The sequence below is a fragment of the Penicillium verrucosum genome, assembly GCF_028828655.1.
Source record: "Penicillium verrucosum strain IBT 35672 chromosome Unknown utg000001l_segment0_segment0, whole genome shotgun sequence".
Taxonomy (NCBI): Eukaryota; Fungi; Ascomycota; class Eurotiomycetes; order Eurotiales; family Aspergillaceae; genus Penicillium; species Penicillium verrucosum.
This window is the reverse complement of record NW_026643210.1, coordinates 12958724-12974424: the sequence shown is the minus strand read 5'-3', so window position 1 is coordinate 12974424 and position 15701 is coordinate 12958724. Positions and strand designations below refer to the sequence as shown.

The 15701-nt window shown below is 39.4% G+C and overlaps 5 protein-coding genes across 5 annotated transcripts; 3 read left to right on the top strand and 2 right to left on the bottom strand.

Annotated features, from left to right (window-relative positions):
- Positions 1-1373: 1373 nt before the first annotated feature.
- Positions 1374-3542, top strand: N7516_004751 (uncharacterized protein; the record flags this gene model as incomplete). The annotated part of the gene is given in 10 exon segments (XM_057217471.1): positions 1374-1430; positions 1443-1685; positions 1823-1864; positions 2000-2038; positions 2627-2701; positions 2786-2845; positions 2942-2999; positions 3042-3217; positions 3269-3307; positions 3393-3542. Coding segments are annotated over 10 exon segments (939 nt in total), but the record flags the coding sequence as incomplete, so codon positions are not given.
- A 1819-nt stretch (positions 3543-5361) lies between these two features.
- On the top strand, positions 5362-5955 carry N7516_004750 (uncharacterized protein; the record flags this gene model as incomplete). Its single annotated transcript, XM_057217470.1, has 3 exons — positions 5362-5376; positions 5669-5758; positions 5812-5955. The coding sequence occupies 3 exons, from the start codon at positions 5362-5364 to the stop codon at positions 5953-5955; spliced, it is 249 nt and encodes an 82-aa protein (XP_057079353.1).
- A 1586-nt stretch (positions 5956-7541) lies between these two features.
- On the top strand, positions 7542-7842 carry N7516_004749 (uncharacterized protein; the record flags this gene model as incomplete). The annotated part of the gene is made up of 2 exons (XM_057217469.1): positions 7542-7637; positions 7741-7842. Coding segments are annotated over 2 exons (198 nt in total), but the record flags the coding sequence as incomplete, so codon positions are not given.
- A 1078-nt stretch (positions 7843-8920) lies between these two features.
- On the bottom strand, positions 8921-9188 carry N7516_004748 (tetratricopeptide repeat protein; the record flags this gene model as incomplete). Its single annotated transcript, XM_057217468.1, has 2 exons — positions 8921-9080; positions 9106-9188. The coding sequence occupies 2 exons, from the start codon at positions 9186-9188 to the stop codon at positions 8921-8923; spliced, it is 243 nt and encodes an 80-aa protein (XP_057079351.1).
- Positions 9189-9379: 191 nt separating this feature from the next.
- On the bottom strand, positions 9380-10951 carry N7516_004747 (uncharacterized protein; the record flags this gene model as incomplete). Its single annotated transcript, XM_057217467.1, has 11 exons — positions 9380-9442; positions 9499-9566; positions 9613-9698; positions 9844-9884; positions 9924-9998; positions 10114-10209; positions 10383-10421; positions 10448-10492; positions 10524-10610; positions 10806-10889; positions 10919-10951. The coding sequence occupies 11 exons, from the start codon at positions 10949-10951 to the stop codon at positions 9380-9382; spliced, it is 717 nt and encodes a 238-aa protein (XP_057079350.1).
- Between the last annotated feature and the right edge of the window lie 4750 nt (positions 10952-15701).

Here is a 15701-nt window from a genome sequence, read left to right as displayed (position 1 = left end):
ATAGAGAAGTAGAACTTACCTAGCTATATAGATCAATCCTAATATAAGTAAGCGACTATCCCTAGGCCTTATTAATTGTTATTATAAACGCTAAATAAATAGGGAATTATCGGCGAGTTAATATAAAAGATAGCTCCGAGGGATTAGTAGATAGACTAAATAGGTAGAGTAGGTAATATAGTTATTTCTAATAGGCTAGATCTAATAACCTAACTTTAATATACCGAGTAGTATAACAGCGGATAGTATAGCGAGTACTATTATATAAGCTATTCATCGGATCTATATTACGGATAAGTATAACTAGTATATTAACCTTTAGATATAGGTAAGTAAGTAGAAGGCTAGAGGTTATAATACTATTTAGAAATTTAGGAGTTATTTTAGATAACTAGGCTAGTATATTACTATCGTTAGATTCTATAGAATTACTTAAGTAAAGAGTATTAGTAACGCTAGGAAGTCGATTAAATAATATATTATTTAAGTTATAAATATAGGCATTCTTTAATATTAGGATAGTACGTCTATAAAAGAAATCCGGATTTAAGGGTACTTATAATATCGTATCTTATAGATATATATCTTTAATAAAGTTATATAGATCTATTAAGGAATTAATATATAAAAGAAGATTAATTCCTTATAAGGCCTTATAGAATTCTTTCTTATATAATATTATATAAAGCTATTCTACTAGCTTACGATTCTTAGGGCTAGAATCTTCTTAAAAACGTATATTCTATCGAAGATAAAGATAGCGTAGTATACCCTAGATATTAGTATTCTAGAGGTAGGTATCGACAGTATTAGCTATATTACTATACTTTATAATCGGTAATATTTATTAGAAATTACTACTCCTAAACAAAAAGCATTTGTGCAGAGGCGGCCATTTCTGGCCTCAAAGGGGGCCGAAAGTGGCCGCCTCGGCACAGTTCTTCCGTATACGCACTTTCAGTCCCAGAGCCACGCGCTCCTCGCCTCCCCCTTGTAACGCGCACCGTCACGTTCTTGTTCGGTCATGTCGGTGCCTAGGCGCGTGGCTCCCCTTCCCCTACCCTCGAGCCCCGCTCCTGCTTTCCATCGACTTCTACCTACCTCCGGGCCTACTCCTTAAGCGCTACCATGACACCTTCGTTTTGTGAGGTCGCCAAAAATGGCATACTCCATCCTAGGCTCATTGGTCGCTAGGGAAATAGGGTCTATGGCTATAAAGCCGCTAACAGTCCCTCCTTATTCTCCTACCTAGCCCTCCTCTCACCTATCCTTTGCTAGTCCCTCCTTTAGCGCGCGCTTTATAGTCGTTCGTTATCCCCGTTGATTTGTCTACCTACCTAGAGCGGCTTCGCGTATATCTTTATTTCCCTAGACGTAGTATAAGCGACATTATAGATCTATCCTCTACGACCGATAGTGACACTTCCGGGGTATCTTTCTAGCCTAATATCGATACGACCGATAACTCCGATTCCGGGGAAGCCTTAAATTTAACCGAGCTAATAACTCCGGAACCTACCTATCTTCCTAATACTCGTAGTAGGCCTTCTACCCGTCTAAAACGACCCGTACCCCGTCTAGCGGACGCTAGTATTCTGCCCGATCTTAGTAATAACCCGGATAACGATATAGACGAGGACATTATAAACGTACCACTTGATTATAGGCGCTTAGAACAAACTAAGGTTCGGGGTCGACGAATAGAAAAGCGCTAGGATAAGTAAGCATTTATTCAAACCTACGCAATAAGGAGGTGATTACTAATATAAAGCGTAGGTATTACCGAGTTAAGGCTACTTAGGCTAGTGCGCTATTAAAATAGGATGACCTAGTAGAGGCACTACGCGAGGTTACTCCTAATAACGTATATCGTTTTTTCAACTACTATATAAAGCTAAAGTATAGCGAAGGCGGTCGTTATCTAAAGGGAATATCGAAAGCGAGCGCCCTAAAAGCTAATTAGAAAGGATTTTAGGGTTACTATCGAAGAATTATATAGACTAGGATAACGGCCGAAGATAGCGAAGAGATTAATATAGTAAGTTATTCCTCTTAGTCTAACGCTCGGAGCTAACTAGGTTCTAGGGCATTCGGAAACTTATCGATAAATTCAACCTCGATATATAAGAATAGGGCAAGGAGCCGGTATACGTCTAAGACTTAACTAAATTAAACGAGACGATTCTCCGAACTTAGGAAAGACGATTTTATTTTAGATACGAGCGAATCTAGCTCTATCTCTTTAATATACTCGGTATTTATACCGTAAACCGTCTATATACTCTTCTTTCGCTATAGTTCTACTATCTACGTTTCTCTATATAAGATAATCCGGACGGGGGCCCTCCCGTACTTTTAGTAGAGATTAAATCGGAGTATATAAAGCGATTCCTTAGAACTTCCTAAATATATATATCGTACGTTAAACCCGGGAATAATGATCCTAATATTAATACTACTTAGTAACAATTTTCCTTTCCCTAAAATTATCAATAATCCGTCGCTTATCTTTAGCCCTTATATATTTATATTCGGTATACTTCTTTAGCTCTAAGCCTTCGAAGTCCCTACGCTTTCCTCTATAGAGCGCCTTCGAAAGCTATTCGTTTAAGGTAGCCGATAATAGATAGAACTACCCTTAAAGCGCGAAGTCGAAGGCTATTATATCTTCTATAAGATAGAAGTAATCAATAGACGTACGGTTCTTTAATAGAACTAGCCGATAACCGATAGCGCTATATCTAGGCGTCTAAGAAATCTAGGGGAGATCCACAGCCTCCTTTAGTCAATATTCGCCTATCGTTTTCGCTATAGAGAGGGAAAGATATTAAACGAAAGTAGCGCGGTTAGCGAAGTATAGCAAAATCTAATTATAAAACACGCTAACACTCGTACTTTCTTAAATTATTATCTTCTACAATACATCAACACCGATATATAGAACGTTATAAACGGCCGCGAATCTAATAAGTCTCTAATACGCGCTATTACCCAGATAAGTAGGTAGATTGATAAGAGACGCCCTCGATACCTTACTTTAGAGCAACGAGCGTCCCTTCGTAAATATCTAGAATATATCGAGGCTACTCGGCGAATAAAGGAGCAAGCCGAGGAGTATAAATACGATCCTAGTATAGCGATACAATCGCGATTAGAGAAATTAACACGCGAAACCTCTAATACATTCGGCCGGTTAGAAAGAGTACTAAGACGGAAGGTACGCCATAAGTTCGACCGTAAACAGGCTATTATAGATATTGAGCGATAGCTCTTAGGGGCTGCTATTAATGACGAAGAGGCGAAGAAGGTACTTTAAGTAGAAGACTAGATACTACTAGAGTAGATTGATCTTCTTAAGAAATTATTTATATAGCCTACCTCTTAATCCCTAGAGGCGGAGTGGTAAAGAAGGAACGCTACCGTGGCTACGATCTCCCGATACTATGGTTTCCTTAAAGGTAGGCTATTATATAGGCGACGTAAACGGGCTATACCAAGTAACGGGTTCGATAAAGAATAGACCAGCGTATTACCAAAGCTAGCTAAGAAGAGTTATAGCTCTCCGGAGCCTTCGTAGCAGGATATTCTTCTTATAAATACTAAAAATTATATCAAAAAGGCTAAGAAGCCCCGCCGATATTTTTAATATTATAGCGATACCGAACTTCCTATTTATCGCCACACGTAGAAATATAGCGAATATAAGTCGACTCTACGACACTTTCGAGAGAAGCACTTATATAATCGAAGATATCATATATATGACGAAGATCTACTATATAAGATATATCTTCGTAGGCATATAGAAGAGGTTCATCGCCTTAGTACTAAACGGAATTACTACGCTAAGAAAGATACAAAAGAAGATACGGGATCAGATATTAATACCGATTAATTAGGAGGCTTATAGGTTTTCGGTTAAATTTAAGAACTCTATCCTTTTTTCTTTACTTAGCCGTTTCCACTCTTCGAGTAAACGTCTACGCTCCCGTCTTCAGTAGCAGTCTAGCCCTCCTATATAGCTCTATACAATAGTGATATACTATAAATGCTAGCAAGTTATATATCACGCTTATAAGCTAGTGGCTCTAGGAACCAACTAAAGTTCCCCGGAACGAAGTATTATTCCTAGGGGCTTTAAGGTTGATTCTTAGGAGCTCAGGCGTATCGGGGCCTAATATTAATAAATAATATAATACAGCTAACGGTTACTTAGGGGGTCGACTAGAAGTACAATATCAAAGTTGCTATCTACGATATATATATATATCATCCCTAATATACCCCCGTAGAATTCTACGGCACGATCCCTATGCCTCCTAGGAAGTATTACGTTAGTTCCTAGAGGACGTTTAGCTCCTAGAAGCCGATAGCATAACTAGAAGCGATAATTAAAAATAAACGTTAAAGTTTTCCTAGAGTATAATCCTAGAGAAGGTTCCCCCGTTTAGTATACGCGGGCCAGCTTCCTAGGAGTATAAAGTTTATCTCTAGGAATACGGACCACCTCTCCTAGGAGCTATATTGCTCCTAGAACCCTATATAAAGTTCCTAGAGGCAACTACTAGTTATCTTAGGATCAACGGAAGTAATTCTAGGATCGGTATTTTCCTTATTTTTCCAAACTAGGGTAATCCGTGTCTTATTTTACTATACGTATATTAGCCCTAGAGACTCTTATCTATTATAGGGGCACTTTACTCGAGCCTAGGAACCTATAGTTTACCTCTAGGAAAGGCTTAAGCTTCTAGGAGCAGCGAAGCTCCTAGAGCTAGCCTATACGTCCCTAAAGTTAATAAGGCCTATATATAAAACTACCTCTCAAATTCCTTAATTCATCCTTAAAGGAAGTCGATCCTAGAGACAGCCCTAGTAGCTCTAATAACGTATAAGCCGACCCTAGGAGCTTATAGACATACACATTAATAAATACAAACTCTTTTAATTCTCCGTTTCCGGGTGCTTTCCCTTATTATTCGGTCTCACAGTCCCTATATATAGCAAGCCGTTTCGTGCCGCTAGGGAATACCTTAAAACTACTAAGCGGCTAGAGACATACTTATAATACTTCGCAAGTAAAGGGCTTCCGGACAAGGTTAGCTTTTAGATATTTCACGATCCCGGGTATATTACGCGCTACTTCGATACCATTTATCTTAAAGAAAAACCCCTCAAATATAACTAGTATAAAGTAGGCTTACTACATCGAATGGCTTTCCAACACTATACTTCTAATATACACCGCGTATAGAGTCGCTAGCCATACTCGAATCCGATATAGGGACTTCAAAAATAAGAATAGACCGGCTATAAATATACCCGACTCAGCACTTAACGTTTTATATATACTATTTTAGTTTTATGCAATCTAATCGGGTTATATATATATATACGATAAATCACGCAAAGTAGTATCCAATCGTTTCTTAGTAGTAGCCCACTCGAGCTACTGGCTCTCTAGTATATAATGACCCTTATACCCCAACTCTAACTTAGTCAAACTTCTACTTTCCTCCCACCTAGTCAACCTAGCACTAGCTATCTCTTCTTTAAAGCCACGATAACCAGCCCTTTAAGCACGATTCTTATTAAGGATAACGAACTACTCCCAAGCTAGCGGTTAGGCAATTTATAGGCCTAAAGGACGTCTCTACGTACATCTCTTAAGACCCTAATTAAACCAAACGATACTACGAGTAGTAGCATAGAATCATCTTATAAACGCAAAAGGGCTAAGAGAAAACAACCTAATACTCTAGTAGAACCTTCCCTCCTAAGACACTCCGATTTCCTAAGCTAATAATAGACTAGGATACCTATTTCAAGAGACTACGTAGGACATTTAACAAAAGAGATCAAGAAGTTAAAAAACTCGATCAGGAGGTTGAAAATCTCGAGAAAGAAGTTAAAAAGCAGCAAAAACAAGTCCAGGAACTTCAAAGCAAGCTTCTCTAACAAGAAGACTAGCATCAAGAGGAGCTTTCCCGACGACGCATTCTAGACTACAAAATATACTACAAGCAGCCGGATTATTAGCATATTCTACTATATAGGCATATGATTTGTGAGACATACGCTAAACGACTTAATTAAAATGTATACCCTTTTTGTAGAGTAAGCTTTTCGGGGTTTATCAAATACTATCTATTTATAGGATAGATATATATATATTTTCTAATATAAGCTCGACGTATTTAGTGATTTAACTCGAAATCCTCTTTCATCAGCCTAGGAATAATTATAGTTTGCGAACACTATAAAGTATATAGTATATAACTAAAGGATAGGGTCGGAACCGTGTTAGTCGTAAACGCTCAGGTTATTTTCAATTTTCTTTCGATATCAACGTCGTCTAACAGCTCAACCTTATCACTCTACTTCTTAAATTTAGTCCGAAATCGCCGGGTTATTCTATTGTTTTTACAATTTCATAAGGTGGCTAGATAGAGTGGATAATCCGTATTTGTCCATCAGTATAGCGTGCTAGATAACCGCGTATAAATCCTAACTTCCGGGCGATTTTAGAAAGAAGTCTCATTCTAAGGCAATAGAGGTAATATGAGATAATCGAACTTAAAGAGTGAAATATTAAATTTATATTATAGAAGACGCTTATACTTATACACCTTATCCACAATACGCTTTTGCGCCTTATAACCATTACGCTAATTTCCTATATCCGGTTAACACCGCTAGAGTCGAAAATTATCGGTATACAATATTCCAGATAATAGAATATTCTTAGGGCTCGAAAATTTCGGGCTATTAATTTTAGAGTCACTTAAATTATATAGCCTCTTAAAATTTACACGCTATAATTTTCTAAAAGGTCAAATATTCTAAACCTTAAATTTAAAAGGGATCTTTTATTCCGGCTTATTTAGAAATAAAGCTCTTTAAAATTTAAATCTTATTATTTTCTCCTCGCTCTTATCTTCTTATCTAGAAATTTATCACGTCCTAGGAACATATATTCTAGGAACGTCAGAGCTACTATCCTTAAACTATTCGGGATTCGTATATAGACCGAAGTACGGCTAAATATTTGGCATAGGAACCAATAGGTCCTAGCTGCAATCAGGAGGTCTACACGATAGTAGGTAGCTAGATTTTATAGTGGTAGTTAAGAACCGCCGTCTATAAGCCACTATTACATCGGGAGAGTATCTCGCTATTCCTAGTATAATCGAATAAGAACCCACTACGGAGACGACTACGGTTAAGGATATCTATCATACCTAGAGGTACCCGATGTTGGTGGGCTTAGCACGGTTATATATTCAAAAACCGCCACTGCACTTTTACGCTTTTACGCTTTTCGTGCCTTTAAAACGTTTGACGTTCTTTAAAAGCTACTCCCTAGCCAACGAGCATACGAATATAAGAGCACCCACTTCCTTATTTCTTAATTCTACTTTCCAGCAAGTCTAATACTAGAGTCCCGAGGCATATTTTAGGCTACAGACTAGCAGATAGCGACTACAGGCCCTCGTTCAAATAGCTCTTCTTCAAAAAAAAAATCAATACGTTAAAAACAAGGTCGTCGTAAATCCAATTTGATAAAAAAGGCACGCGAATATAGTAGGTTGTATAAAGCAGACGTCTACGTCGGGATTCGCCTTCGGGAAACCGGCCAAGTATTTATCCTATCGGCGGATACCTCGGGATTTTAGGGATTTCTTGGGTCACAACTAGTATATAGGCAGAAACGAGTCACATAACCAAAGCTAACTTTTCTAGGCCTCCTATTATCCGACCCCATTTTTAATTATGGATCAAGACCTAGAGAAGGCTGAAGAAGGTATTATAAGGAAACCAAGCGAGGCAAATCTTCTAGCTTAACTAACCCCCATCCCGGTGACACGAAATGCCCTATGTGATGAAACGCCTACCAGGTACCTATATATTGGAGCGCCGTCACTACCAATCTACATATTAAACATTGCCTAAGAGCAGCAGAGACAATAATTATCTGATTTCTTATTCGATACTTTTTTTTAAACAAAAATTATAAACTATTAAAGTGGCGGATTATAGGACGGCACGCGCTACTAGAAAATATACTATTTACTACTATAACGCCGAGATTATCCACAAAAGCGTCTAAAATAAATAGGAAAGACGACGTTATATCATTTCGCCTACCTAGTGACAAATATTAACATTTTATATCATCAAAATTATATTACCTAAGAATATACTAGTTTTAGTAGAACTCTTAGCAGTAGAAAGGTACATAAGACAAGATTACCGACAAGGGGAATACACCGAAAGGAAACAATCATATAACTTGATGTATAAGAAATACTAGCGCCGCGAATCGGAACAGCCGTCCCACAACCCCGTCCGTAAGTAAGGGATGGCCTACTTTAAGGAAACATAGCTCTAGTAGAAGTACTTCATGACCGTATCAAACTATAATGGTCTATAGTACTATAAGAAAAGTCTATAAGTATAGATATTATATCTCCATATATACTACCTATATACTAAACGCTATAGATATAGGTCTAGGATTTTGAAGCCTCTTCACGTTCCCCGTGTTAATCTAGGAAGTCTAAAGGATATCGGGAATATTCACTGTTTCGGGATACTATACTCACATCCAAGTGCTCTCTCGTGCTTCTAATACCCGTCGGTGCATCGCTTCCGCCTCGTCATATTTCCCTTAGCTGTCAAGAACATTGCCAAGGTTATTGACACTAGTGACCGTATCAGGACGCTCACGGCTAAGCATATTCTCTCGTACTTCTAACGCCCGTCGGTATATCGCTTCCGCCTCATTATATTTCCCTTAGCTATCAAGAATATTGCCAAGGTTACTAATACTAGTAAGCGTAGAGGGGTGCTCACGTCTAAGCACCTTCTCTCGTGCTTCTAACGCCCGTCGGTACATCGCTTCCGCCTCGTCATATTTCCCTTAGCTGTCAAGAATATTACCAAGGTTATTGATACTAGTGACCGTATTAGGATGCTCACGTCCAAGCACTTTCTTACTACCTTCCAGGTCTCGTCGGTATATCGCTTCCGCCTCATCATATTTCCCTTGGCTAGAGAGAATATTGCCAAGGTTATTGACACTGGTGAGCGTATCAGGATACTCACGGCATACCGAATGCTAGGATCCCGCCGGAGATCCGCAAAATCCTCATTCTAGAGAAGCCGCGTCCGCTTCGACTCGCTTTCATAAAAAAGCCGAAGGTATACTAAGACGGTAATAAGGGGCAACCGGTTAGTAATATACGCCGTAGCCTAAGTAATAGCTAATAGGATACACTCTAATACGTAGACTAGTGCCCTCTCGTTCCCTCTAGACTCTCCGGACTCTCCCGATTAGGGGGCCGGAATTCTTACCCGTAAAAGGGCTAGGGACTCTACTTTATTTATTAGCTAAACCGCGATCACATAACTCTCGCTTCCTACTAGATTCCGTGCCGTAAGACTATTCCGCGATATGATTAGTATTGATCTATAGGCGGCCTAGGGTAGGAAGCTTACTAGCGGCCCTCGTTCGTTAAATATATTACGACTAAAAAAGATACTATCGTTATCCGTATTATCTAGTACTATTAGCTAGCGCCTATTCCGTATATTATATAACTACTAATATACGAGCTAGAGAATATTTATCTTCGGATCGTCCCGTCCCGGAATCTCCGTAACTATAGCAATCTGCTAATAGCCCTATTCTAACCGCGCTATATTACTAGCGTAGATCTAAAATACCTATATATCCGGTATAGATTCTCGTATACGATAAGAATACTTAATAGCTGCCTAGGTTTTTCTAACGATAATTAAATCAGTTGTTATTTAATATACATTCTAATAGGGACTACTTACCTAATACCGGCTAACCCTACTAATACTACCCGCTCGTGATACTAGCCGATCGCCTTATATCCTTCCTAGATCGCACTAACCATAGCTTTACGGCCTATAAACATCGGGTCCTTCTTAAAAGGTACTATAGAGTACGGCGGAGGCTTCGGATACGTCTACACTAAATATAGTCTCTATTAGCGCGTAAAAGGACCCTAGAGTAAGTTACCTACTAAACCGAGCCGCTACTACCGATAGGGCGTCCTTTAAGAACTACCGTAGTTTATCGACCGCTATTCGATACCCGGCCGCGTTACGCGTATCGAATTTGACCACTATCGAGTGATCTATATATAGCGGTACCTTATCCTCTATATAGTCGGGGAGCTAGAGAAGAGCCGAGTCTACGCTAATCGTCGTTATAAAATCCCTAGTTCGTTTCTACCGTCCGCTTTTTAAATCCTAATACGACTATCAATATATACTATAGCCTATTTTAGACGAAGACTAATATATACTAATACTAACTACCTCGTCTACTCCGTCTTATAGAAGCTCACTATCTTACAATCCCGGATCAGATTTTTGAAATCCGCTAGCTAGTAGATTAGTAGGTCCGATTTACTAGAGATCTACTATAGTAGTCGCTCTCGCGGATAGCTCTTATCCCCTACTAATATCTACTAGATATTATCTATTACTAATCCTTTATATAGAATAGTAAAAAGGATTATACCGTATATAGCTCGATAGAGCGACGTGATCGCCGGGTAGTCTTCCTCTATCGTCTAGATAGCCCTTACTAAGCACTATAGGTTATATTAGCATATAATATATAATATCTCAAATTAGACGGTGGTCCTATATAAGCCACGATAATACCTTTAAAGCTATATATAATAAAAATAAGAGGTCTCTACTAGAGCTACTCGAAAGATTAGCCGAACTCGCTATTAATAGATAGGTTAGATAGCATTTCCTACCTTCTTTATATTCCGGATTTTCTTAATCTCCTCTATTAGCTCCCGTCCGTAGTCTAGGATCGTATCGACTCCGTAGCTCAATAGCTTAGAGTTATACCCATAGATTATTATACGGTACTACGGAAGATCCTTCGATAGGAAGTCATAGAGCTACATCCGACTAAGATTTCCTCTTCCCTACTACGATCTATATATATATCTATCTAGTCCGGTAATAGCAATAATACTATAATACGTCTTCGGTTAATATTAAGCTTCTAGATATAGATAAAGACATAGTCCTTACTCTATAGCCACTCGCTCGTTATCGTCCGGCGCGTAGAGCTAGGTAAATCTAAAGAAGTAGTAGTTAAAGTTAATATTATTGTCTCCTATCTCGACCTACTAGTCTCCGAGAGGATTAACTCTTAGCTTATAGAGGAACTAAGGTACCCTACTACGAAACTACACTAGCGCCGCCCTCTCTATATCACTTTTATAATATAAAAGCACTATTATAATCTTAGCCTTAAGATACGATCTCTCGTCGTTAGTAAGGTTATCGTTAAGTACCTCCTATAATACGGTCTTAAGTTCGCTATTAGGCTATTCCCTCGATAGGCCTATCACTCGGAAGGTATACGACTTTCTCTGGCTAGCTATTATGGTTAGAAATCATCCTTAATAATAGAATAGTAAATTATATAAGAGGGGACTATATATCACTAATAGATAGCTACCTTAGCCTTACTAGTACGGCTAAATCAATTAATAAGTACGGGGTATCGAGTATACACGTATAATCGTTACTACTATCACTTCGTAGATACTACTATATACTAAATATAACTTCCTCCTAAATTATTTTTATGGGGAAAATAGTTAGTTACCCGCTACAACCACATACTATATCAATCGCTACCATCTAAACGCTATATTCCCTACAAACTCCGATCATAATAACCTCTATATAAGTCTTGCCCTGATATCACATACTATGATTTAGAACTAACTAGGCTTGGTTTAGCTTAGAGCTAGCCATTCTAAACTTAGCGCCTCGTAAGAGGACGGTGGTATATGAGACTATCTCTAGAGTGAAATGAAAAAAACTTCCTGTTCGTCGGGGGATCGCTTTGACCCTAAACTTCACGTGACCGGTGACTCATATCAAGGCAGCAAGAACGACTGTTTAATCCAGATCTCGTCGAACACCCCCGTTCAAAAATACGAAATAGTGAAAATTGCCCGGACGAACGTACCTATATTTGCTCCGCTATTAACGATCAAGTGTCACGTTTGCTTTTCCCCATCAACTTCTACTCAAAACTGTCTCAAGTTACTTTTACTAAAGTGGCCATTTTCCAAAATTACTCTCGGTGTTTAATAGTCAAAAAGCGGTTTTTTAGGCAAATTATCCATATAGCATCGCCATTCTCCGTAGGCTTATAGGAAATAACTATGACTATTAAGCACGCAGCAGTTATTTGATTGAGTCTAGCAAATCCACTAGCAGTCGTCAAAAATCCACGGGTTTGGCTGTTCAATATTCTTTACACATCGTTATAGACAGAGTTTGTAAAGGTACGCATAGAGATTCAATTTGTTTAGTATCCTCAAGAACTCGTGGGATTCGCTAAGTCTATAACCAGAGAAAGCCACGCCAAAATAACCCTAAGTCGCTATTAAGAATAATTTAAGTACCAATCTAAAACATAATTAAATTTCCTGGGATCTCCTTAAACTCCTAGTTACACATAGCCTTCTGGTCTTCGCTGTGGATCCTTTCCCCGTAGTAGCCGATTCGCTATCGCAAACTTCCATTCCCTGATCATTTTGGAAAGGAAAAGAAACACCAACATTAGCAATAGGACACCCGTTATATATCCAATCAAAGTACTAAGCTAGTAGCAACATATAAATAACAGGGCACTCGAAAATCTCCTATTAGAATCGGAGGCGGCGAGGTTGACTTACATATAGTTTAGGAGAATTAAGAAAAATGTAAATATAGATATTACCGGTCCTTAAATTTGAGCGAAGTACGCTCGATACTGATGATTTACACGCTGATATTGGCTTCTGCGTAAGAGAATAGGCGCGTAATAGTTTAGTTGGGACAATCGGATCTCTCCGTAATAATATCGTCCCGATACTTCGTTATCCGTGATATCCTTAAAATAATCAATGAACTAGTAGAACCGACGCCAGGTCACCTCTCTAGGAACCAGGCAGAGAGCCGGATCTTATGCGATCCGTAGATCTGATTTATACTAGATTAGGTAGAAATACGTTCGTAGATACCCGAGTGCAGCCTTTCTTAACTTCTCCGCCGTACCATATTTAGACGGATCGCTTATAAATATATCCTAGAATATGTAGGACGTTATGTACTATAGAAGGGGTTTAAGGAAGATTCGATTATCGATCCAGATAAGATATAGCCGAGGATCCTCGGTAATAACGATCTGTCGGCCCTTTACTCGCTGCCGATGTAACGGAGAGATATTGCTGCCATCCTGTTTCGATATCCACCAGAGTCTACCCGATATCGACTCGAGGTCCTCTAACCAGACTTCCTGGCGAATAAAATCAAACAAACCCTTATAATCGCTTATTTCGATGCGGGGACGACCTAGCAAATAATCAAGCGATGCATCGATATCACTATTAAGCTGATCGTCTTTATGGAAGGGATATAGCAATAAAGAGGTTTCTCTATCTGTCGACATTTTCTGAAGCGGTAGATTTGAAAAATCTTACAATAATGCTGAATGCTAAGAAATAAATTTAGAAAGATTGTTTTTCTCGATATAAGTTGTCGTTAAATAGTAGGGTCGACGTTTAGCCTTATAAGAGCCTTCGGTAGCTCAGCCTCGCGGGAATGTAACGATGCCTGATTTGACCCGACCCTCTGAGGTATATTAACAAACAGCCTAGTCAACGGGAATTCTATAGAAAAAATTATAATAATTAACTTTAAGGATAATAAAACTACGTCTCGATAGCGTAGATAACTATATTTTGAGGTATCACTAGCAGACAATGAATAATATATAAGAAAGGAGAGATATATAATATCTAGGAGCTAGCGGAATGACAAGCCACTTCTGCGCGATAGATTGATAGGAATATAGAAAATTCTAATGTGCCGAACGAGTCTATAAATCTAAAACTAAATAATAATTACTCATATCCTATACTTGAATCTCCTGCTTAGACTTGCGCTTCTCCTCCGATTTTGAAAGCAACTTGTTCCTAGCTTTCGACCTCTTTTTCCGCGTAAGATTTTGTTTCGCTACCGTCATATCTCGTTTCTTCTGCGCCTTAACGATATCTTTATAGCTTATTACTTTTGTATATCCTATAACCGTTAGGCCACGGGATTGTCGGCAAGTTTTTTTATTGTTCTGTTTAAATAGGATCTAGTTCTCTTTTAATAATAAGGCGCGCTCCGTAAAAACCGTTTCGGCCGCGCGGCTTAGTGTCTGTAGACGATGCTTATATACACTGTCTAGACTCTAGGTGTCTTGCTCTACCTCGCTGCGTAGTAAGGCAAAATGATCGGAGGTGTTTAGAGTGTAGTAGAGATTAGAGGATACGGTCGGATGGTCTATAGGGGTCGTGGTCTGTATCTCGGGCCGGGACGCTTGAAATTCTCGGAGGAGACGAGAGGGATCGAATAGAAAGAGGCCGCTTCTCGACTAGGCTGATCGTATATTACGGAGTATAAATACCTCTTTTCGGGCGCGATCATAAAGATAGGTGAAGTATGGCTTGCCGATGGTACCCGCCCTAGCCCGATATGCCTACTCAACCTGTGCCCGGTATGCCGTTTTCAGAGGACTAAAGATACCTATATCGCACGGCTGTAGTTTGTAAGACGTATAAAAAGGGAGACGATATAGGATAATGTGGTTAGTAAAGTAGAATTTCATGACCTCTAGAGACTTATAGGTGCCGAAACCATCGTAGATTAAGAGTCGCGGCCGACCGCCCGCTCGATCTCGAGTCTACGGATCGAATATATATTCTACCTAGTATAGACTGATTTCTATATTCGTATAGCCTATTTTGGAGTAGGCAAAATGCTATCCGGGGGTGGCGTAGGTGGTCCACGAACTACGATAAGTGGCCGCCGGCCAGATAATAAGAGGGTATAGGAACCGACTATCGGCGGAGATGTATTCGATCGCCGTGACTAGCGTCCGCTTCACCGTGGTCCCTCGATGCTTTCTTAAATCGTCTTTACTGACGAGCACCTTAAGGGAGTTAAGAACGCTAAGAAGCACTCCCGTCTCGTCCATATTATATATATTCTCTGGGAGAATAGCCGGATCGGCCAGCTCTCGGCTAATAATGTCAAACCAGTGTCGGACTTTGTCTTCGATATGCCGGCTATCTCGCTTCTAATCGATCGTTTGTAGCCGTCGCGCTTTTAACTGCGGGTGTCGTTAGTAAATACCCTATAGCTAATTCTTTCCTATAGGTCGGACCTCGAGGTCAGCGTCTGTAATCTGGAAAATCGAGGATCGTTAGCGTACGATAATCAGGGCAAGCGATTGTAGAAACTTAACTGGAAGCGGATAGCCGTTGTCTACCAACCGCAATATATATTCTACTAGCGCTTACTCCTCTTGCGGGGTGAGGTACTGCTGATTGGCGGCTTTTTCGGCGAGAGATGGTTTGTTATTAGCCTGGCGCCATAAGGTAGACGCGGGGATCCCGGCTGATCTCGACTAAACTGCGTATAGTGTCTGCGTATAACGTTGATAGGCTGGGGACATTGAGAATATTTTCTATATAGTGTCCTATAAGTCATCTACTGGTTAAGATAAAGCTATTTAGACTGTAAAAAGGCATAGAAGTATAGATACTACGAATTAGGTGGATACCACCAAGTAAATGAATTCTAGGATA